The sequence below is a fragment of the Emydura macquarii genome, unplaced genomic scaffold (genome assembly GCF_026122565.2).
Source record: "Emydura macquarii macquarii isolate MOO-44397 ecotype Brisbane River unplaced genomic scaffold, CSIRO-AGI_Emac_v2 contig_1790, whole genome shotgun sequence".
Taxonomy (NCBI): domain Eukaryota; kingdom Metazoa; phylum Chordata; order Testudines; family Chelidae; genus Emydura; species Emydura macquarii.
Window position 1 is genome coordinate 24,328,566 of NW_027131927.1, and position 24,301 is coordinate 24,352,866.

General features: G+C 42.2%; 1 protein-coding gene across 1 annotated transcript in view; it reads right to left on the reverse strand.

Moving 5' to 3' along the window:
- Positions 1-553: 553 nt before the first annotated feature.
- The window catches only part of LOC137159019 (broad substrate specificity ATP-binding cassette transporter ABCG2-like), a 38,948-nt gene continuing 15,200 nt past the window's right edge, over positions 554-24,301 (reverse strand). The window contains exons 10-16 of the mRNA XM_067557153.1: positions 18,441-18,523; positions 17,474-17,563; positions 8,218-8,342; positions 6,508-6,662; positions 4,917-5,006; positions 2,764-2,861; positions 554-795 (exon numbers count right to left, since the gene is read on the reverse strand). Coding sequence (XP_067413254.1) covers positions 648-795; positions 2,764-2,861; positions 4,917-5,006; positions 6,508-6,662; positions 8,218-8,342; positions 17,474-17,563; positions 18,441-18,523 — 789 coding nt within the window. The 3' untranslated portion in view covers positions 554-647. The remainder of the gene's footprint in view (positions 796-2,763; positions 2,862-4,916; positions 5,007-6,507; positions 6,663-8,217; positions 8,343-17,473; positions 17,564-18,440; positions 18,524-24,301) is intronic.

Genomic DNA, 24,301 nt, shown 5'->3' on the forward strand with positions numbered 1-24,301 from the left:
TGCATTTAAGTCAGTCCCAGTCTTAAGTGTCCTATATTTTTGACACGTTGCTTCTCTCATCCCTGTGCTGTTTTAAAAATTAAAAACATACAGCTACACGACCACACTGATCCTTCTGTTTTTCCCTGATTGGTAGCACCCAAAGGAAATTGAAGGCCTACTCAGTTTCACTTACTGCCCTGCCCTCCTGCACCAAGTGAGAAGCATCTGCATTAGATAGAAAAACTAAATGCTCATCCAATTTCACTTTAGGTAGTTTTTTAAACTATATATTTGCATTTAGGGGTATATGCTTTCTTGAGCTAGCTGTCTGCCACTCTAAATAATGCAGATGAGGCCTTTGTCGCCTCAGGATGTCATAGATGCTTCTCTATTTACATCTCTTACTGCTGATCTGGGGCTTCTACCACACTACTTGGTCCCTGGAAATCGCAGGCCTAAACTGTTAAGATCTCAACAATTCTCTGCTGTCTTTGTGCACAAGACCTTTGTAATAGCTGTAGCTCAGTAGTAAGTACTATTAGTGAAAACTGAACATATTTGTTATCACAATCTTTAATGTAATCTTTGAAAAAACATTTTTAGTCCATTCACTATGAAAACTTCAGTGCGTAATGTTATACTAGATGCTTGTTAACACAGTTGAATTAAGAGAACTTCTTCAGGAAGCGCAGCTTCAAATATGCAATTGTAAGGAAGATTATTGTCATGCATAGAAGAGCCACATAGTTCCTCCACATGCCCCAAGCAGACACTTCAATGCCTTGCATTTTCAAATAGTCTTCTCCAGTGCAGCTAGTCAATACAAATTAAAGTTTAAGAAATTAACCTTTTGTAAAAATCAACTGAATATCTAGCTTGCTTGTTTTCATAATTTTGCTGAAAATGCTTTGGTCAATGCAAACAAACAGAATGGTGACTGAAGATAGATTAACCTGTCAGAAAAAAACAGGTTCAAACTTTAGCTATTCTGTTCGCATCAGCCTGCATAAATAGTTACTCTACTCTCACGAGGCCTCTGACCTTTAATATTTCTTAGGGCTTCAATGGTAAGCTAGCAAATTTTGCAAGTTAACATGTTGCCTATTGCAGAGAAAAAAAAAGTCTGACCCTGAAAGTATGACAAGATTAGCTGAGTAGAACCCAGCAGAAAGTACCAGGCACAGGAAAATTCCTCTTCCCTTCAGTATTCTTTGGTAATAGACCATGAAAACTTCAAAGTGCAATTTTAGATATATAATAAATTATTACAAATAAGTAACCAGAATAAGGTCTGTTGGGTCCTTACAAAGGAAAACGTGCTGTGTTATGAAATGGTTTTCAAGAAGAGATCTTAAACTGGTTCAGGATCACTACCTGTTCTCTCAAATGTTGGGTTTTTTTAAATAGGCCCATGTACCTTTTCTAGCCGGTCACTTGAAATAGTTTTAAATATCTAAACTTTACATGGCTTATCTGAAATTAACTACCAAATATTTGAGGTTCACAGATCATTTCTGTTCTTCCACTTATTCATGAAATTAATCTAAGTTTCAATCTTGTCTGCTGTTTTGGTTAAAGGAAAACGTTGCATCTTCTACTTTTTTCCTGTTTGCTGCTTTGCAGAAGACTAGCAAGGTGCATGGTTTGTAGGACTTTTTTTTCTGATAAAGGAAGGATTTTTTTCCCCATTAGGTCTTATCTTTACCAGTTTTTCCTAAAAGACCCAATGAATGACTGGAGAGCAGGTAATTTATATTCATTGTTTAAAACTGCATAATTTGTTGGTTTATAACTTAAATGCCTGACAGACAGAAGAAAACATTGGTTGTATACAACCCTCTGGACTAAGGAACTGAGACATCTTATTCTATATTCTTGGTCCTCTACAGGAGACCTCTAGCAAAACAGGAAAGGCAAGACTTGATATTTCTGTAGTTAAAAGTTTTTTTAAAAGCCTATTCTACATCAGAAAGAAGCAAAAAAGGGTACAAACCTATTTTTTCTTCAGATCAGCTTTAAGATAAAAAACAAGTAATAGTATTTTTCTAAAATATTTTTCTTTGTTAGGTTTCTAGCATCTCCTTTTCAGACTATGGGTGGTGTCTATTAGAACATTTCTAGATGTAACATTTTTAATTTAAAAAAAATGTTTTATCCAGGGTAGTGGAGTGGTCTTCTGACATAAGTATTGCTGTAATCCTTAAAAAGTGCTAAGTACTGACAATGCAAAACAGATGGGGTTGCGGTGATTAGGGTGCTAATCAGGGAGACGGGATTCAGATTCTGCTCTGCCAGACTTGTGGGACCTTGGGCAAGTTATGTGCAAAATGCCGATTACACTTCACTACCCCAAAGGAATGTTGCACAATAAAGGTTCTGAAGCACTAAGATACTACAGTAATGATGGCCAAAGGAGTACCATAGACAGTTTCTTTGTAGGCCACTCTCCCCTCTATTTGTTTCTGCTTCTACTATAAGAGGTATATAGAGTCAAATTCTACATCACAAGGAGGCTTGGTGCCAAATTCAGACCTTGTGTAAGCACGTGAGTTCAAGTTCAGTAGATATGCACACTTACACCAGGTTTGAATTTGACTTAGTCTGTGAGAATTAGAAAACCAAAGATTGCTCCAGAGTCTAGGTATTCAGGTATAACAGCATAGATCCACTAGCAGCTGAGGTACCTGGTAAAACAACAACAAAATATCTCAAACTCAGATTAGTAGTTTACTGCACTTGGGGCTCTTTCTAAGAACTTCTTCATAATAACTGCATACTTACATTGTAAATGGACTAGAAGTGATGCAACTTACATTGACCCCAGTCACGGTGGCATTCTGGCAAAAGTTTAGACCTGTAAATTCATTAATTTGCAAAGCCTTTAAAGATAAAAACAAAAATATTAGGTAGTAAAGGGGGAACCACTAACAAGGTTTATTAAATTACTACGTACTAAACAAATCAACAAGTTTCCTTTAAAGTATATATCAATCATAAGCCAAGATCTGAAAAATTAAAGCTTTTTTCTAGGGTGTTGAAAAATTCCTTCCACTGAAAAGTTGTCTAATTTTCAGATGAATCATAGAGTAAGGTCAGAATGGACCATTATGATCATCTAGTTTAACCTGCAAAATGCAGGCCACAGAACCTCACCCATTCACTCCTGTAACAGACCCCTAATCTATGACTGACTTACTGAAATCCTCAAATAATGTTTATAAAGACTTCAAGGTACAGAGAATCAACAAGCAAGTGACCTATGACCCATGCGGCAGAGGAAGGTGAAAACCCCCAGGGTCTCTGCCAATCTGCCCTGGGGAAAAATTCCTTCCTGACCCCAAATATGGCAATCAGCTAAACTCTGAACATGTGGGCAAGACTCACCAATCAGACACTTGGAAAGAATTCTCTGTAGTAACTTAGAACCTCTCCCATCTAAAATCCCATCACAGGCCATTAGGCATAGTTACTGCATTTAAAGTATTTGTAAAATATTGTGAAAATACCCCCCTTTGTGACATAAGTGTACATGTTGTCTTTGCCACAGGCACCAGACCTGCTGCTGCATAGATTGCTATTGGGAAACCTGCATAATGGAAATTTCTCATTGAAACAGAGCAAAAATGTCTTTGGTCTAAAATGATACAACTAGCTCATATCTCTTGTGATATAAGCCACACATCTGTTCCTGTCAGCTTTTTCAAATATTTATTTTATCTGACAGGCCCCTGAGGCATGACAGTTTTTCTCTTTTTCTCTCTCTGGCAGCCCTGAAAAACTGATCAAGTTGACTGTGTATACTCTACTAAATTTCATAATTTATAAAGCCAGAAGGAACCCATTGTGATAATCTAGTCTGACCTTCTCTAATACACAGGCCATAGAAGTTCCCTAAATTCCTGTTTGAACTACAGCATATCTTTTAAATACTGTCTTCAGGATTGCAAATCACTTTAAGACACGACTGTGGCAATGGTAACAAAAATCAGAAAAAATATGAATTATGGTTAGAGATGACACAACTATAGTTCAAAAGATCAGCCACAAGAGGCCATTTTTACAGAGGAATGGGGATACAGCTTTCAGATTAACACTATTGCATTCACTGTAATAATCTCAAATAAACATTTGAAAGGATTGCACTTGTTTGTTGTTTATTTGTGTTAGAGTAGTACCTAAATGCCCTTATTGAGACTGGGACTTTACTGTGCCAGGTACATACAAACACATAATAAGCCAGTCCACTGGCTGAAGACTTTATAATCTAAATAGAAAAAGGTGGAAGAGGTGCAGAAAAAAACAGGATTTTTTTTTTTTTTTTATTGTGGAGGAGAAAACCACTTTTTCCCCTTCTTGGTAGCTATTGCTGAAATTGACATAATCCAGTTTTTAAATACCCCACATCAACATTACCTATCTCTCACTGGTACCCAGGCCTGCTGCCATTAAAATGTTATGGCAATAAAGAAAGGGAATTGCCCAGTTTCAGATGAAGTAACTAATGGCCAAAACATAAGAAATGAAAAATGCAGGTGAGTTAGTAGCAAGTTGTTCATATTTCTAAGAGGAATTGAACACCACCTTTATAGCAGATACCTAAGTTACATTAGTGGAAATTGTGTATTGTGGAGAGCAGTTCTGCAACATGCAAAGAATCAGACAGGATGACTCAAGTAATTTTTCCGGCCCTACTTCTAGTTATGATTCTGTTATCTATTGACTGCATTTTCTTGTGCTTTACTAATTTGTATGACATATCTGACACTGAGACCTATTGCACTGTACTGAAAATGTAGAGATGGGTAGAACATATCTGTGCAAACTGTATTTACCAATTATCACTGGAGTAATAGTTTGACATTATTTCTTCTAAGATAATGGTGATTTTTTTCAAAAGTGTTTCTAGCACAATGCACAGAAAATGTAGCACTCACTGTCAGGCCATATCGAGGGATGCTGAAATATTTCAGCCAGAAAAGCCAAGATCCGATGCTTGTGAGATTTACCAGCAACCCAGAGAAAATCTACAAACAATAAACACAGACAAAAGTCTGACATGGAAATTATGCAGAGTCCTGAATCATTTTAGATTGTGACACACTTAGGGCTTAGTCTATGCTACACCAGCATAGCTGCAGCAGTGCTGTGGCTTTCTAGTGTAGACACTACCTACGCCAATAGGAGAGGTTCTGCCATAGGCATAGGTAATCCACTTCTCCAAGAGGCATTAGTTAGGTCAATAGAAGAATTCTTCTGTTGCTGCTGTCTACAAAGGGAGTTAAGTCATAACTACATATTTTAGAGGTTTTGATTTTTCACATCCCCATGCAACACAGTTAAGCCAACCTAATTTTCTAGTGTAGACCAGGCCTCATTCAGTGTACAGAAACAGTTCCCATTAATGTTAAATGTACACATGCATGATGAGTATAGAATCCTAAATCTGGGCCTGATCCTGTGGGCCTTACCTGATCCCTGTCAACGGGAATAGGATTAGGGCCTATGTTACTAGAGATGTTTAGTTATTCCATGATCTCAGAGAGCAAGGGAAGAAATGCAATGGAGTTGTGTTTGAGGCAGAAATTTACTTAGAATATTTGCAGGACAGTTTCTCTCTACCTAGAGCAATAGTGGCTTGCTCAGACAGCATGGCTGGAACATCACTAGTTTTTTGGCAGGAAACAAAAGGATTTCCACTGAAAAGCACAGGAATCTTAGCCTCCTCGTAAAGCATGAGTCCTAAGGAACATGTACTTTTATCTGGTCCCTGGCACCAGGAAAGCCTAGAATCTCCCTCAAGTCCTACTATAGCGAGTTGGCACTTCCCTGTTCTAACCTTTGGGATCCTAAAATAGGAAGAACTCCACAGGAAGAGTACAGCAGTTCCTCAGCAATAGTTCTCTGACATAACTGCTATAGAAATAAGAGGCCTAAATCTTGGCCAAGAGAGATAATAGGTAAAAAATACAAACAAAGCTGGCAGAAATCACTACCATCCCGGCAAAGAAAAGCTCTGTGAAAATTATTTGAAATCTGCTCTGGAAGAGCAATCTAGTATATTTTCTCTTTATAGGTAAGAATAATCCATATCACTGAGTTCAAGGACTTTGCATAATCTCTTATGTATTTCACAGAATCTTCCAAAAGTTCTCCTCCACCCAACACCGTAGTCCCATCTAAGTCATCTGATTCTGCAGAGGTAATAAAGCCAAAAGAGTCAGAGACCAATTTTACCCATCAAATGCTAGTCTCTTGCAAGGCACTGGGGAGCCACTGATCTGGGTCACTTGGTTTTTTTTTACATCTGCTTATTTGAGCTATCTCACTTTACAAGAAATATATTCATAATGTGATCTGATACAATTAAGATGAAAGTTTAGGCAGCATTCTTAAAATTCTAGAGCCCTCTGCTGATGTGCTTCAAAGCAGAGTTTTTTAAAATATTAATTACACATGGCTTTTCATTGTCATTTCTTTTGTACAATAAAAATGTAGGGGGAAAAAATAGAAAAATCAATCACTCACAATCATAAAAACAAAGCAAATGCTTATGAGGAGATTAGCGACAGACACAACATCTTGTCCCGTTGCTATAGCGAGAGCCATAGAACTGGCTGTGTAGGCAACTAGTATGAGGGTAACCATCATGATAAAGAAGGCCCCAATCGTTGGCTTGAAACCTAAGAAATGGGAGGGAAAAAAAAAAAAGTCTTGGTCTATATTTCCTAGATTAGGATTTTAGTGTGTACTATGCACATACCTTTTTTAGTACCACAGCACATGGTTTGTTTTTATTTGCAGATAAGAAATATCACCAACCATAAAGGGTTCTGTCCTACTGCATGACCAATGACCAACACTTTGAAGAAAATGACTATCTTGGATTATACTTGGAATTCAGAATGGAAACCTGTATATGTTGTACACATGGCTGAGTCAATTAAAAGGCCAAATAAAGCAGCAGTCCAGCTGCAGGAAAGGAATAGTAGGGTTCTCTCTCTTCCTGAGTGGCAAGCAACTTTATTATTTCAAATGCCTCCTCAAAAATCACTTTCTTTGTCTTGTTTTCTGCCCTTGATTTTTACACTCATGCTATCTCATAGTCCTCATCTTGGTCTATACTTTAAAATATCAGAATCTATAAATCACTGTATAATATTTTCATTTCTATGTGGTTTAACCCAAAGGTTCTCAACTAGGGATATGTATGCCTCTGCATACCCCCAGAGGTTTTCCAGGGGGTCCATCAACCCATCTAGATATTTGCTTAGTTTTACAACAGGCTACATAAAAAGCACTAGTGAAGTCAGTACTAATTAAAATTTCATAGAGAAAATGAGAAAGTAAGCAATTTTTCAGTCAGAGTGATGTGACACTTCTGTATTTTATGTCTGATTTTGTAAGCAAGTAGTTTTTAACTGAGGTAAAACTTGGGGTACGCAAGACAAATCAGACTCCTAAAAAAAGTACAGTAGTCTGAAAATGTTGAGACCTATTGGTTTAACCCTATTCCCTCCTTTTTCTCCCCCTCTGTCTGATACACTTCTGATCTATGTTTGCCTAATTTAGAACAAGATTTTTTTATTTTCACTCATGGTGAGCAGTCCTACTGATTTCATCATATCAGACTGTAATCTCTTCAGGGTAGGGACGATGTCTTTTTAGTATCTGTTAGGCTCCATACAAAGGTACTGTACTATATTGTTTATCATCACGAACAGTAATAACTGGCTGGATCCTCAGCTGGTATAAATTGGCGTAGCTCTATTAATGTCAGTGGAGCTATGCTAGATTTGTCTCAGCAGAAGATCTGGTCCAATACATTTATTAGCATAGTTAATAACGTGTAGAAAAGTCAGAAGTTCATCAAAACCCTTGGTAATACTTGCTTCATAACCAGTAGATTAGACAAAGCATAAAAAGGCACACAGAATTTGGGAGGAATGCATAAATCAGTGTAAATGTGCCCCTTTACCAAAGCTAACTTCAGATTTATATTAACAGTAAGTAGCCTCAAAAAACTTTCTATTTACTGACCTAAAGGTAAAGGTTCTCTATTAGCTTATGTTAGCTTATGTTAAAGGAAAGGAAAAAGATTAAAAACGGAACAAGGATCATAGCCCTATAAGGAAGAAGTGCAAACAGACCACCCATGGATACCCGAAATATTTGCCAAAGGGAAGAGTGAATGACCATAGTTCATTTTGATGCAGCTTTCTTTTGTAGGATACTTGCCTATTAAGAAATAATTTATACAGGTGAAGATGATGCCTGGTAAAGTCCTCATGGGTATTAGATCAGCCATTATCTTTGAGAAAAAATATGCAGACACTCTGTAGTAACCACTGATATATTCATGTCTAGAACACAGAAATATATATGTATATTTACAGATATTTCAGTAATACAGCAATGAAGCTATTTACATATATAGACTGGGATTTTTAAAGAAGCCTAAGAGAGTTAGACACCAACAGCCATTAATTTTAATAGAATCTGGGTACCTAAATCCCAGCCATCATCTATAGTGACCAATTTACACTTTAATAAACACTTTAAAGAGCTCATGAAAAGGACGGTTACTTACCGTGTAACTGTTGTTCTTTGAGATGTGTTGCTCATGTCCATTCTGATTTAGGTGTGTGTGTGCGCCATATGCACTGGTGCCAGAAATTTTTCCCCTAGTGGTACCCGGAGGGCCGGCTCTAGCGCCCTCTGCAGCGGCGCGTGTATGTGCTCACATATAAGGTGCCGTCGGCCCCCTCCCTCTCAGGTCCTTCTTGCCAGAACTCCGACAGAGGGGACGGAGAGCAGGTTGTGGAATCGACATGAGCAGCACATCTCGAAGAACAACAGTTACGAGGTAAGTAACCGTTATTTCTTCTTTGGGTGCTTGCTCACGTCAATTCTGATTTAGAGGATTCACCAGCTGGGCCTCTGGAGGTGGGCAGGAGTTCATGGCTGTAAAGATTGTGAAACCGCTCTGTCGAATCCCACATTGTCCTTAGCCTGCTGCATGATGTCATGGTGGGGCATGAAGGTATGTATTGAGGACCAAGTGGCGGCATAGCAAATATCCTGAATAGGCACATGCGCCAGGAAAGACGCTGAAGATACCTGAGCCCTCGTGGAATGGGCCGATAAGGATACTGGAGGCACGACTCCTCCTTTTTCATAACAGGTGCAGCTGCAGGCTGTAATCCAGGATGAAATATGCTGTGAGGAGACCAGTTTGCCCCTTCATCCTGTCCGCAATCACCACAAAGAGTTGCATGGAAGCAGTGGAATGGTCTGGTCTTATCGATGTAGAAGGCCAGGGTCCTCCTTACATCAAGTGAATGTAAGCACCTCTCCTTGTTAGAGCTCTCAGGTTTAGGGCCGAATACTGGCAGAAACATGTCCTGGTTAACGTGAAAGTGGGAAACGACCTTTGGGAGGAACGCAGGATGAGGGCAGAGCTGGACCTTGTCCTTAAAGAACACCATATAAGGCAGCTCCGAAGTCAGGGCCTTAATCTCCTATACCCTGCGTGCACAAGTGATTGCTACTAGAAACGCCATCTTCCAGGACAAGTGTGTGAGCGAGCATGAGGCCAAAGGTTCAAATGGTAAAGCAATGAGCCAAGATAGAACAAGGTTCAGGTTCCACTGGGGAACTGGCTCTCTAATCTGAGGGAAGTGTCTTTCTAGCCCTTTAAGGAATCTAGTTGTCATGTTGTGGGAGAAAAAACTGATCTGCCCTGTATTGGTGGGTGGAACGCAGATATTGCTGCCAAGTGAACTTTCACTGATGAATGGGCTAAGCCTTCCTGCTCCAAATGAAGCAAGTAGTCTAAGATCCCCTGTATAGGAGACTTTGATGGCAATATATTCTGCCTGGCCACTCAGCAGGCAAAGCGCTTCCACTTTGCTAGGTACAATGCTCTGGTGGAAGGCTTCCTTCTTTCTAACAGCATTCTCTGGACCTGGGATGAACAGTGGCGCTCCTCCCTGTTCAACCATGCAGCAGCTAGGCCGACAGATGCAGGGAGACTAGGTCCCGGTGAAACAACCAGCCACTGTCTTGGGAGATGAGGTCTGGGCACAGCAGCAGAGACCAAAGGTGAGCTATGGATAGATCCAGCAGCATTCTGAACCAGTGCTGGTGAGGCCACTCTGGGGCTACCAGAATGACTTGCACTTTGTCCTATTCATTTTCACCAGGACTGTGCGCAAAAGGTATCAGAGGAAATGCATACAGGAGACCCCTCAACCACAAGAGTAGGAAAGCATCCATCAGGGAGCCACCTTCTGACCACAGGAGACAACAGAAGCAGACATTTCCTGTTTTCCCTAGTTGCAACCAGGTCCACTCAGGGAGCTCCCCACCTTTGGAAGATGCGGTCAGCCACCTCCTGGTGGAGCGACCACTTGTGGTGAGAGCAAAAGGACCTGCTCAAATGATCTGCTAAGTGTTCTTCAGCCCTGGCAGATGGACTGCTTTGAGGAGATGTTGTGCTCCACATGGAAGTCCCAGAGATGAATGGCCTCTCAACACAGGGCTGGGGACTTGGCTCCCCCTTGCTTGTTGATATAGTACATCGCCACTATGTTGTCCATGAGGACCCTCACCACCTTGTTGGATAGATGCGGCAGAAACACCTCGCAGGCTAATCGGATGGCTCTGAGTTCTTTGACATTTATGTGAGTGTTGTGATATATCAAGTGCAGAGGGCAGCAGGAGAGTCAGCAAAGGGAGGTATATCAGCCCTAGGATGATCAGGGCTTTATTCCCTGCAGCCTAACTGGAGTCATGAGGGGGCAATTAGGAGCCAGCTGAGGCCAATTAGGGATCAGCCAGGTGCTCCATAAAAGGGCTCCGCCCCAAACACACAGGGCACAAGATGGAGGAAGCAGAGGTGTTGTGCTGTATGGAGTGGAGCGAAATAGCAGACTGAAGTAGCGAAGTGTGGGAGAGCGGAGGAACCCTGAAAGGAGGTACTGAGCCCAGCAAGAGGCATCAAGGACATAGGGCCGGAGAGGCCAGAAAGACTGAGGGGGGAAAGTAGCCCAGGGGAAGAGACTGCAGCTTCAAAGTACAGAGCCAGCAGTATACCGCTGTGGTTCATAAGGCCCCTAGGCTGGGACCTGGAGGAGCGGGTGGGTCCGGGTCCCTACCTCCCTCCCCCAGGGAAGATGGGGTGATGGGCACTTTCTTGGCCCCCCAACAGGAGCAAAGCACGAGATCCACTAGAGGGAAGCCGGTCATCGGCCACACGTGGTGTCAGGAGTGGGATCTATCGTGCAGTGGGGTTGAACCAGGTGGTCCCAACCCACCCCACTACCAAGATGGAGGACGTGGTAAAGGCCCTGGTCCAAGCCACAGCGGCCCAACAGGAAGCCACCCGGGTCCAGGCAGTGGCCCAGCGGGAGGCTGCACAGTTATAACAGGAAACCAACCGCCTGCTAATGAACCAGGCTGCCCAGGACCGGGCCCTACTCCAGGAAGTGGTAGGCCAGCTGAAGGTACTGGTGGAGCGAGGTGGCAGCCATGATGGGGGGCGGACCATACGGGCCAGCCATTACCTACAGAAATGACCCGGGATGACGATGTAGAGGCCTATCTTCTCACGTTTGAGAGAACAGCCCTGCGGGAGGCCTAGCCGTGAGGTCAGTGGGCCAGCATCCTTGCCCCGTTCCTAGGGGGAGAGGCCCAGAAGGCCTATTACAACATGGTGGCGGAAGCCGCTGCAGACTACACCCAGCTCAAGGCTGAAATCCTGGCCCGATCTGGGGTGACTGTGGCAACGCGAGCCAAGAGGTACCATGAGTGGCGGTATCAGGAGGACAAGGCACCCCGTCTCAGCTGTTTGACTTGATCCACCTGGCTTGGAAGTGGCTGCGCCCTGAAGCCCTCCGCACCGAGGAGGTAGTGGAGCTCCTAGTGCTAGACCGGTACACGAGGGGGTTACCGCCAGACCTCCGAGCCTGGGTGGGCCAGAACGACCCCTCTACCTATGAGGAACTGATCACCTTGGTCGAAAGACAGCTGGCAGCCCGTGAACTATCCCTGACGCCCCGGAAGAAGACCTGGCGGGCCCAGAGACCGGGCCCTAACTCCGGTTCCGGGACTATCGGGAGGCCCAAGAAGATGGGACCCGGGCGCCGGGACATTGAGGAACAGCCTGAGACCCGAAGGGGGCTGGGAAGCATAGGAGGCGAGTGCAGAGATGCCTGACCAAATAGCCCAGGACAGAGGGGGGCCACTAACCAGCCATACCGGTGTTTTGGGTGCGGGAAACTAGGCCACATAGCAGCCCAGTGCCCCAATGGGGAAGAACCCTGACTCGGGAAGAGGTGCCCACAGCCCCTCCACAGCTGGCCTCCTCCATGTCCTCCCCAGATGAGGCAATAACAGGCCCCCTTGCATGCTGCCCCTCTGGACAATTATAGGTCCCATCAAGACCTACTGAAAAGGGTAGCAACCAACGTGGGCCTTAATATAGAGGAGCTTAAAGAACCTGTGGATGAACTCTTCGGTGTCCTGGTATCTGCATCCCCATCCAGGGTGGCCCTCCCAGTGCACGAGGGGGTAATGAAACTGGCTAAGTCCTTGTGGCAAACCCCAGCATCTCTGCCTCCCACATCCAAGAGGGCAGAGGAAAAGTACTATGTACCTGCTAAATAAGCGTCTTGTAAATTGAGGGCGGTGAACCAGTCGCTTGGATCCAGAAAGGGAATGACCATGCGAAACTTTGTCTTTTTGAGGAACTTGTTTAGCATTCTCAAGTCTGATATGGGTCTCAGACCTCCCTTTGCCTATGAGATCAGGAAATACCTTGGAGTAGAAACCTTTTCCCCTCATACTGAGAGGAACCTCCTCTATTACTCCCAACTGTACGAGAGTTTGCACCTCCTGAATGAGTTGCTCATGAGAGGGGTCCCTGAAAAGGGATGGGGAAGGACGGTGGGAGGGAGGGAGGGATTGAGGTGAACTGCAGGGTGTATCCAGTAGCCACCATATTCAATACCCAACGGTCCAACATAATGTCCCTGCAGGCAGGGAGAAAAGGGGCAAAGCAGGAGGCAAATGGATGGGAGGCTAGATCTTGGGCACGAACCAGTCGGTCGCCCCCGTGCGCACCTTCAAAAGCCTTTCTTCCCGCCTGAGGAATGACAGTTCAGGCCTGGCTTTGAAGTAGATGCCAGTGAACTGTCCCGGCGGTTTCTCTGTTTCTCTTTCTGTAGGGTTCTCGTCTGGATTGACTCCCGAAGCCCTGCTGATGCAATGGTCTGAAGTGCCTCCTTGAAGATGACGGGGTGTAAAGGCCCACAGAGCTCAACATGGCCATGGAGTCCTTCCCGGGCCACAGGATGTTCCTGCAGTTTACTGTGGGCATGCAGCATTACCAGTTCACAGTCCTGCTATTTGGCCTTTCTATGGCCCCCCGCGTTTTTACCAAGTGTATGGCGGTAATAGCGGCTCACCTTAGGCACAGGGGTATACAGGTGTTTCTTTACCTGGATGGTTGGCTTGTCAGGGGCTGTTCAATGGAACAGGTCTGTTGCGACGTGCAAATAGTGAGACACACGTGTCAGTCACTGGGCCTGTTAATAAATGAGCAAAAATCATTACTCATGCCTATTCAGAGAATAGAGTTTGTGGGGGGCGGGCCTGGACTCTATACAGGCCAAAGCACTGTTGCTCGATATCACGGGGCAACAATTATAAGCCTACAATTACCACGGCAAGAGTATGCCTCAGCTTCCTAGGGCATATGACAGCGTGGGCACCTCTTCCCGAGTCAGGGTGGTCACCGACAGACTGCCTGACAGCAACTCCTCATGCTCCAAGTCGATGTCCAAAGCCTGTGCTGTAGGGTGGTCTTTCGAAGACTGCGGCACCAATGCTTCTGCAGAGGAGAGTGAGTAAGGCATCGCGAAACGGGGGAACCCCCAAGGGTTCCAGTACTGCCAGGGTCCAGTCCAATGCCCTTGAGGCCATCTTTCCATCTAAGGCAGCATAGGGAAACCCGTGGGCGGCTTTGTAGCCTGCACCTTAGAGGGGGCTATAATGTCCTCTCCAAAGTCCAAGGAAGAGTATCCCAGTGACCACGGGGGTGCCGGCCTCGCCTCCGTGTCCTTGTGTCGGAGGTCTGGTGCAGAGGAGCAGTGTGTGGTCATGTCTTGAATGAGTCTTGTCCTTTGGTTTCCTGTATGGACTTTTGTGGCTCCGGTGCCCTGCTGCACGCCGGCGAGTCATGACGCTGTGGACTCAGTGAACTTCGGGAGTCTGAAGAACAACATCCCCACTCCACGGATCAGTGCTGATGCCCTGGGGGCTGGTCCCTTGCACTCGACGACTGCCGGTCTAAACCCAATGTGTCTCAACGTGGTTCCAGCAACTAGTGCCAAGAACCCGAAGAACACCTTTAGACCAGTGAATGGCAACCAGTGGGCAGGGGGATGAGGCTGTTGCACAGCATCCCCTTCAACTAACCCCCAGTCAGAGCGTCCACTCCTCAGTGCGCAGGCCTACCCTCCTGAGGCATAGGCAGCACCGGCATGGCCAACAGGTCCTCCATCACCTGGAATGCTTCAGGCGTGGACAGGACCAATAAGTGGCACGGGTCCCTGCCACTTCCTGGAGTCGGCAACACGGGTACCGGTCTTGACGCCCGTCCGGACGGAGATCTCTTCCGAGCTGACTCCGGCTTTCCTGGAGTTTTCTTGGTCAGCTTCAGTGCCGGCGAGCACTCCCTCTCCGAGTACACACTGGGGACATGGAATGATGCTGAGTCGACTCCGATGCCAGAAGGGCACTTTTTTAACAATGCCATGTTATTTGGTCCCGAGTCCGACTTCAGCTCCAATGCTGGTCTGAACGCCGCCTCTAGCAGAAGGGCTGTAAGTCTTATGTCCTGGTCCTTCTTAGTTCTCGGGTGAAAACTCTTTCAGATTTTACACTTTGCAGAGAGGTGCGCTTTCCCTAAGCACCTTAAACAAGCTCTGATGCGGGTTGCTCAGTGGCATAGGCTTCTTGCCAGAAGCGCAGGGCTTAAACCTCCAGGGAGCGGGGCATGACCTGGTTCTGGGAACTTACTAACTACCTAACAAACTTTTTTAGAACTATAAAGAGCAAGAGCTAGAAAACAGTAAGAGAACCACTAGCAACACGAAGGCTTGTAAGAGCAAGAGCGTTGTCCCAGCGCTATCACAGGCGGTAAGAAGGAACAGAGAGGGAGGGGGCCAGTAGTGCCATGTATGCGAGCACATATGCATGCTGCTGCAGAGGGTACTAAAGCTAGCCCTACAGGTACCACGAGGGGAAAAATTTCCAGCACCAGTGCATGTGGCACGCACACACACCTAAATCAGAATGGACATGAGCAAGCACTCAAAGAAGAACCTTATGATACAGGGTACATACAAGTACTGATTTAGATTCTCTATACTGTTCATTATTTTGAATAGCTTAGTTAAGTACCATGTAATTCATCTCACCTCTAAACAATCCCAATCTCTTAATTTATTTTCAGATGAGAGTCTGTCCATGCCTCAAATCATTATCACCTTCTCTGAATCCACTCTACTTCTACTGTACTCTTTTGAGATTGGATGACCTGGACTGAACAAAGTATTCCATTCTTTGTTGTGAAGACAGATGCAAAGAAATCATTTAACTTCTCCGCAGTGTTTATATTCCTTAATTGTTCCCTTTACTTCCTATCAATCTAGTGGATTTATTGATTCTGCGATACTTACACATTTCCTTCATTTTATGTCTTTAGCTATGTGCTCTTCATAACCCTTCTTAGTCTTCCTAATTTGCATCTTACATTTTTATCTACTGTAGTTTATGCTCCTCTTTACTAGATTCGCTTTTCATTTTTGATTCATACTTTTAGCTTGAATAATCTCTTAAATTTTGCCATTTGACCATACTGCTTTTTTCTTGAATCCCAGTTCCTCCTTTGGTTAGAGAGATGCATTGCTTCTGTGAATTATTAACTGCTTGAGCAGACTCCACGCTGATTCTACAGTTTTCAATTCCTTAATTTTAACTTTAGAGTCTTTTTGACTATCATCTTCATTTTTTAAAAAATCCTCCTTGCTCAAGTTTAGTGTCACAATGCTAGTTTTTGGTATGATTCCTCTCCTACACATGTTCAATTTAATTATTTTGTGGTCACTGTTACTTAGCAGTGGTTTTGTTATAATTTCCTCTTGAACCAGTTCTTGAGTCACTTGGGACTAAGTGGGGAAAAAAAGCGTGTTTGGGCTCATCTTCACTACAGAACTCACCTAGTCTCTTACTCAGGTATTGCTCCTGTCCACAAACAGAAACCCCTTACCTGAGCTGAAAAGTTCCAGAGGGGTAGCCATGTTAGTCTGTATACAGCAAAAACGAAGTGGGTTGCAGCCCATGAAAGCTTATGCCCGCAGAAATTTGTTAGTCTTTAAGGTGCTACAGGACTCTTATTGTTTTTACCCAAGTTGGTAGCACTTTACACCTGAGTTAGCTGGCCCATTCTGAGGTATAGGCTAAAGTCCACCAACTTTACAGTGTGGACACACACTTTCTCACATGTGCCCTAAAACAAGCATTTCTAAGATACACCTTAAAACATCAAGAAATTGTTTCTTTAAAACTTTGTAACATTTGATTAGTTTACATGTGAGTAGCTGATTGTGGCAAGAAAAAAGTGACATTTAAATTCCGCCTCCAGCCAATATACCTTACATCACTTGTCAAAATGTGGCAAGGCCGGAATGGCCTAGGGAAAAAAAGTTTTAATATTTTCTAAAATTCCTTACATCCTGTTTATATTTTACCTCTCCTTAAACTGCTACTTCTCCCTAAAAGATTTATAGCCGATGTGATTTTCTTCAATCCCTCTTCCTGAGGCTAGGTGTTTTGCCTATTCAATCAGTTAATAGTAACACCACCAACGTTTTAAAAGCTGTTCTATATTTCTTACACTTTAAAATGCCATTTCATCAATTACATGAAATCTAGATTGCTGACATTATAGGTGTGAAAAATGACATTGTACATTAGCTGACAGTAGGGTTTTTGGCTATAGCTATTAAACACATAACAATGACAACCAGTTTCTGGTTTGAGGGCTATACTTCTATTGAGAGACTCTAGTAAGCAGTGGTAAAATTGTGGGGGGCAAAGTTGCAGTAGTCTATTCAAGCACTGTCTCCAGCTCCAGAATAGTTGGGTTCTTCTGCAAAAATGATCAGCTGTCAATTAACAATGCTGATATTTTTATTATAATTAAACTTTTGAATTAATACCATAAAGAGATGGTGGGATAGGTCACATCTATCTTAGGACTAAATGCTGACCTTGCCTTCAATAACACTTTCAGCACTGGACTCTAAAGATGACTGACAGATAAGGAGTTATCTACATGGGGAAGTTAGTGCGTAAGTTAGAGGTAAACTAATACAGCAATAAACAACAATGGGCAATGTTTTTTATTACATGGGGATTTACTTACATAAATATCTTTTTTTCTGTGACAAAAAGTTCAATAGTTGTAACGCTGCTCAAACACTGATTGGCAGTCAAAAAGAATAAAGCACCAACTCTGTGGAAAGAGAACACAAAAGCAAGAAAATTAGCTTTGCAAATTTCTTTTTTCCTTTTAGCTAACGAGGAAGGAAGAAAATGTATCAGAGGGGGATGGGTATGCTGTTACTACATGAAAGTGAACTAAAGATGCAGGAAGCAAATTCATTGTTCACTGGAAATAGTCATCTTTTGATCTTACATTAGAAAATAGTGTAATTTCTTCTGGCTCCTTTCTATGTAGTCCATCAACTCCCTTTGTTGTATATTCCTTAGATACTGCTCCAGGGTAACATAACCTTATGGAGCTTGCTTACAAACTCCTCAGGCAGGGACAGACTTTTTGTTTTGTGTCTGTGCAGTGCCTAGCATAGTGGGTCCTGGTCTATAACTAGGGATCCTTTGATGCTACCACAGTACAAACAAACACCATATTTCTTTTCTCACAGACAATGAATGGATTGCCTGAGTAGCACTCTGAGTTCCTGCAAGCATGGGGAGCAAGAGACAAACTCAGATACAGCTCCAGGAAGAGTACTGGCACTGGCAACAACCAGTCCCTGCCCTTCTCAGCAGAGCATGAAGGTATGAACTGAAGGTAGAAGTTTCAAAACTGCTTCAGCAAAAATTTCATTGAAATTCGATAGGACTTGTGCTCCTAAATCATTTAGGCACTTTTGAAATTCCCAACCTAAGCCCGTAACATTTAGAATGATTTTTCAGACTGAAAAAATAAGAAACATTTTTGAGAACAAATTGTTTTAAAATGTAATTTATTTTCCACAGTGTGTAACTGTCTGCTTACTTTACCACAAGAACAGAGGCTAAGTAAAAATCTAAGCAAAATTAACTACAGTGTGATTTGTATGCTGTATCAAAATCCCATGTTTACTAACCTGTTTTGAATGCCACTGGAATCATTTTTTACTCCAGAGAAAATAGCTCCTACAACTACTCCCAGACCAGTTGTAATACACAGCTGAAAGAAAAATCAAATAAGAATTTGCATTTTATTACAGATAAAAATATGATTGAAAATTGTAAAAGTTACAGTAATAACCTTGCTAAATAAGAGTGGTTAATCATAAGTGCAGTGACAATACACAGTATTTCATGTATTCTATTTTCATTTTAAATTTGGTGACAATATAATTTTATAACCCACAGTAATTATACACTAACAGAATTTTTGTATAAGTGTGTAAACAAATTTCAATAAACTCTGGGACTTTATTTGTGCAATTTCTATAAATATTAATTTAATGGTAGAACATATATGGCTGACTACTGTACAACTCAAAAGTAGTATAATTGCTTCAAATCAGATATTAAGACTGATTTAATGTGAGTGATCCAGAGATATACTCGCTACTGGAAGACAAACATCTGGTTCATTCACTACTGCCTCAGTAATCAGGTCTGCAATGAAAACTATTATAGCAATAACAACGAGAGTCCTGTAGCACCTTAAAGACTAACAAATTTCTGCGGGCATAAGCTTTCGTGGGCTGCAACTCACTCTGTCAGAGATGAGAGAGCAATGAGAGAGATCAGTTGAAATTCTGGAGTCTTGCATATGAAAGCAATATGAAAAGCATCTAAAAAACCTGAAGTGCATCTGTGGACCAGGAATATAAGCAAGTGTGACACTCAGAGTAGATGATGATATAGGAAGATAAACTGGTAAGTTTGAAATTTTGTCTTCCTGGAGAGCTCTCTTGGATGACATTAGAATGGTTGATGGCAAGCTTCTCAGAAGTCAATTGATAATATAAGCAAGAAACAATTCCAGCTTCAGCATTTTTGAGAAAAATCAGTAAATCTATATATCAGTTCAAAAGTCATTCCTTCATCCTTCTGGATGTCTTCATTATGAAAATATAGAATTTGACATAGTCTTTGAAGATTATTTGTATGTATTTGGGAATTTGCAATCAAGACAAGTGTCTTCTAAGTTGCAATGATCTTTCCTCTCTATCAGAAAGGGAGCAGAGCATACAATGAAAATTACAAGGACTTGCTTTCTATATACTTATGGTTAAAACTGTAATTAGTTTTATAGATTTAAAATGAAAAGGGACCATTGTGATAATTTAGTCTGACCCAGAGATTCCCCTCCATTGCACTCCACATTTCCCCATCACCCCCCCTCAGTAGTCAACTTGTTATGCAGTGTTGCCAATTTAGTCGTTGGTTGGAAATTTGAATTGAAATTGAAACATTAATACACACTTTAAAAGCATATACAGTATATGATATATACTTGTACCTGAAAAAGCATAATATATTTGAAAAATATGAACAAAGACTAGCTTCCTCATACAGCTGTTATTTTTTAATGGCAATGTCAGTGCATTTGTTTCAGCGATGTTGGCCAACCTAGTAATTTCAAATTATGATTTGTAAGCAAGGTCTGAATGAGCCCTCCCTTGACAGTACTGAATGTGAGGGTAATGAAATGTTGTTATCCTTATCATATGAGTAAAGGACAGCAGAACTGTTATTTAGCCTGTCCTGACTGAGGGGGTCAGTCTCAGTGCTTAATATGTGCCTCTGGGCTTGCCACATGAGTTAGGAAAGTAAAAAGACTTGCTTGAGCCCTAGCACCTCTTTCATTACAAATTAAGCACTGGTCACCCTGAACTGAACTGCACTCACTAAACCGGGGGTTTGGATTCCAGATCCCAGTGGAGACGGCGGGGGCTGAGCAATGGGGACAGGTGCTTTGTTTGGTGGTGTGGGCTCTACCTAAGAGTCACAAGTATTATTTGACCTGTCCCTCTTCCCTGTTTAAAGATGAGAGTCTGATCAGACTCTCTAGAAAGCTTATTTTTTAAGTGACCACTAGAGCTGAAATCACTGATAAATCGGGTCTAAGTGCTTAGACCTGCTGCAGGACAGTGTTTCTGTGGAACAGACTGCCCAGCCTGCACTAGCAATAAGGTTCCCCCACTAAAAACTGACATCACTGAGAGCTGGTTGGAACCTCAAGAGACCGACTCAGAGGTCACAGTGGCAGGTGGAAGCAGAAGGTGACAGCCACAAGGCCATGGGTGACAAAGTGGTGGAATGACCAGTGGCATGATGAACAACAGTGGCTAGAGCAAGCAGCCTGCAGAGCAGCAAGCAGATGTAGGAATAAGAAAGGTACCTTCTCCCCTTCATCTCCCAGGTGAACTCACATGAAAGCACCTCTGAACTCTGGGTCTCCATTGACTAAGGACAACAACTGAGCGGGGTGCAGTGGAAAGAAAAGGGAGAAGCACGTTAAAGGAACATGTGTGTGTTAGATTATGTTTTAGTGACTTTGCTCCAGAATCCTAGTTTTGTGACTCGGAAATGTATATAAACATTTCCTAGTAGTTCAATATTTTAAAAATTCATTATTTGCCAAGTTCGTTATCTCACATCATTGCTATCTCAAGAAGTCATTATTTTGGGGAGTTTCTGTACTAAACATTTTTATTATAATTAATTTTTACGTAAGAACATAAGAATGGCCATACTGGGTCAGACCAGTGGTCCATGTAGCCCAGTATTCTGTCTTCTGACAGTGGCCAGTGCTCGGTGCTTCAATGGGAATGAACAGAACGGGCAATCAGAGTGATCTAGCACTCAGTCATCCACTCCCAGCTTCTGGCGAACAGAGGCTAGGGACACTCAGAGCATGGTGTTGCATCCCTGCCCATCCTAGCTAATAGCCATCGATGGACCTATCCTCCATGAACTTACCTAGTTCTTTTTTTAACCCTGTTACAGTTTTGGCCTTCACAACATCCCCTGGCACAGGCTGACTGTGCATTTTGTGAAGTACTTCCTTTTGTTTCATTTAAACTTGCTGCCTCTTAATTTCATTGGGTACCCTTTGTTCTTGTGTTAAGAGAAGGGGTAAATAACATTTCCTCATTCATTTTCTCCACACCAGTCAAGATTTTATAGACCTCTATCATATCCCTTCTTACTCGTCTCTTTTCCAAGCTGAAAAGTCCCAGTCTTAAATCTCTCCTCATATGGAATCTGTTCCATACCCCTAATCATTTTAGTTGCCCTTCTCTGTACCTTTTCCAATTCCAATATATCTTTTTGAAATGGGGTGACCAGAACTTCACTCAGTATTTAAGATGTGGGTGTATCATGGATTTATATAGTGGAGGAACTTGGTTTGCCAGACTTATCAGCAAAGCCAGTACTGACAACCTACATGAAAAGGCTGCAAAACACCATGTCTCTGGACTTCATCGACATGCAGAAATCCTTATAAGCTAGTCAATGTCAAAGCCAAAGCCAAAGCCAATTTTAGAAGTACTGAATGAGGCTGTTAAGAATGCTGGAGACAACACGGTTTATGTGAACAAATATGGCTGTTGCATCATACTTTCTATTTAAGCAAGAGATATCTTACCACATACTACAAACTGGAGGCCAATGTTAAATGCACTGTCACTTGTTAATCCTGAAGTTGGACACTGGTTCCGAACAAGACTGGTAAATGCTTGCTATCTTCTGCAAGAAATTCATCTGACTGGTTAGAAGCTGCTGTGGAACAGTGAAAGATTCAGCAGTTGAAAAAATGAAGAACTCTCTCATCATATTAAAAAAAGTGTGCATACATGGCTGATGAATTCACCGATGCAAATGGGCATCTAGTATTAAGACATTGTGTATGTTATCTTGATGTCAGTAGTAGGCCAACAGATGCATTTCTAGATGTTCAGGTTATAGAAGACGTATACACTGGCTAGATCTGTGACAACCCACATCTTAGAAGATTTAAATGGTTGTAAATTGAACCCCAAACAGATGACTGCCTGTGCATTTGATGGAGCTGCGAACTTCTCTGGAAGACATAATGGAGTACAAGCTTTGTTCAGAGAAAAATGTAAACCTAATCTCTCCTATACACACTGCAGAGGTCATCTACTCCAACTAGCACTAGTATGAGCTGCATAATCTTCAAAAGACATTAAAAAAGCCATACATTTAATGTTTTTGTTATACTTTTTTTTTCCCAGCAAAAGTCCAAAAGGACTGAATGTCTTGGAAAAAACAGAAGATACACTGGGACTGAAGTTCAAATTAATCCAACCTGGGAAAACCCACTAGCTTTCTCATGAGTGATCCTTGGCTGTTGTCTTAAAATTACTGCAACCATTATTACTGGCTTTGGAAAGTATCTACCGAGATGGGATGAATCTAAGTAGTGAGGCAGGTGGACTGTTTTGCTACCAAGTTCAGAGAAGCCTATGGCCATTCTCTGTCTTGTAAGTTTACTGTTGAAACCACTTGGGTCATTAAACAATGCCATCCAGGCATCTGCTACAACAGTAGTAGATCTTTGTCCAGCAGTAAAAGCTATACTTAGATTAATCGGAGAGAGATCCATTGAACATGTACTGGAAGAAGAAAAGACTTCAGTGCAGAAGTTGAGTAATGAAGGCACTTATATTGAATCCTTAAATGAAGAGGACAAGAAGTGTTTGTTAAGCTAGCTGAAAAAGTACACCACCTTGAGTCTTACAAATCTACAACAGCGACTTCTGGATTCTACTCAACCTCTAGGTAGCTTTTACAGATGCCTGTCTTATAAAACAGGGACAGTTGAATGGAGTGAGGCACTACCAGCAATGGGGCTGTTATGTGATCAGGACAGAACAGGGAATTTAAACACAGAGTTGAATATTACGTGATAAACGAATGACTATTTGACTTCACCTTCTTTATCATCACTAATAGTTTGACCCAATCTTTGTGCTATGATTCATGGGATGAAAAAAGTAGGAATTCATCTCTTACTACTCCCAGTCACAACAGCAACAGTTGAGCATTCTTTTTCCTCATTGAATACAATTTTGTGTTCTGAAAGAAGTTGCCTTCTTCCTGATCATGAACATATCACAAAGGACTGGAAGCACTGGACATACAAGAAGCCACCAAAGATGAACACACTGCATTCAAGAAGTTCATTAACAGAGTTGTGCAAAATTACAACAAGAAATCAAGAAGGATGTAGACATAGTGCTTCATAGTAGGCTTGAGTAGCCAACTTTAATTTCTGTGATGATTTTAAAACATGAGTTAAATCTAATAAAAAGGTCATGAAATATGTTTCTGTTTTTACTGTGGTGCCATACAGACCACCTTCAGAGTCTCGCCCCTCATCAGCCCTCAAACCCCCTTCCCCACAAAATTTCAATTCCTAGGGAAAACAAGGGTCTGACCCCTTTCATAGCTATGTAATATCACCCAGCAATTCCTGCATCAAACCCAGTCACTTTTTTTTAAAGACATCCAATCTTAATTTAAAAGATTACAAATTAATGAACAATCCACAACTTCCCTTGGTTATCTGTTCCAATTATTAATTACCCTCTTTGTTTAAAAACTGCATCTCAACTCCACTGTTGACTTCAACTTCCAGGACCTGGTTTTTGTAATTCCTTTGTCAGCTAGATTAAAAAATCCACTTGTATTAGATACCTTCTCCTGAGTAGATATTTATAGGCTGTGATCAAATCACCTCTTAACCTTATTTTCAATAACTAAGTATACTGAGTTCTTTAAGCCTCTTAGCTATAAGGTATCTTCACACTTTGAGTCATTCTTGTGATTCTTCTCCGAACACCCTTCAAATTTAACACCAGAAGTGGAAATAGCATTCCAGGAATGAACGCACCAATGCCATTTCCAGAGGTAATATATCCTCCTTTTTCCTACTTTATATTGCCTTGTTTATAAATTTAAAGTTCTGGTTAGTTCT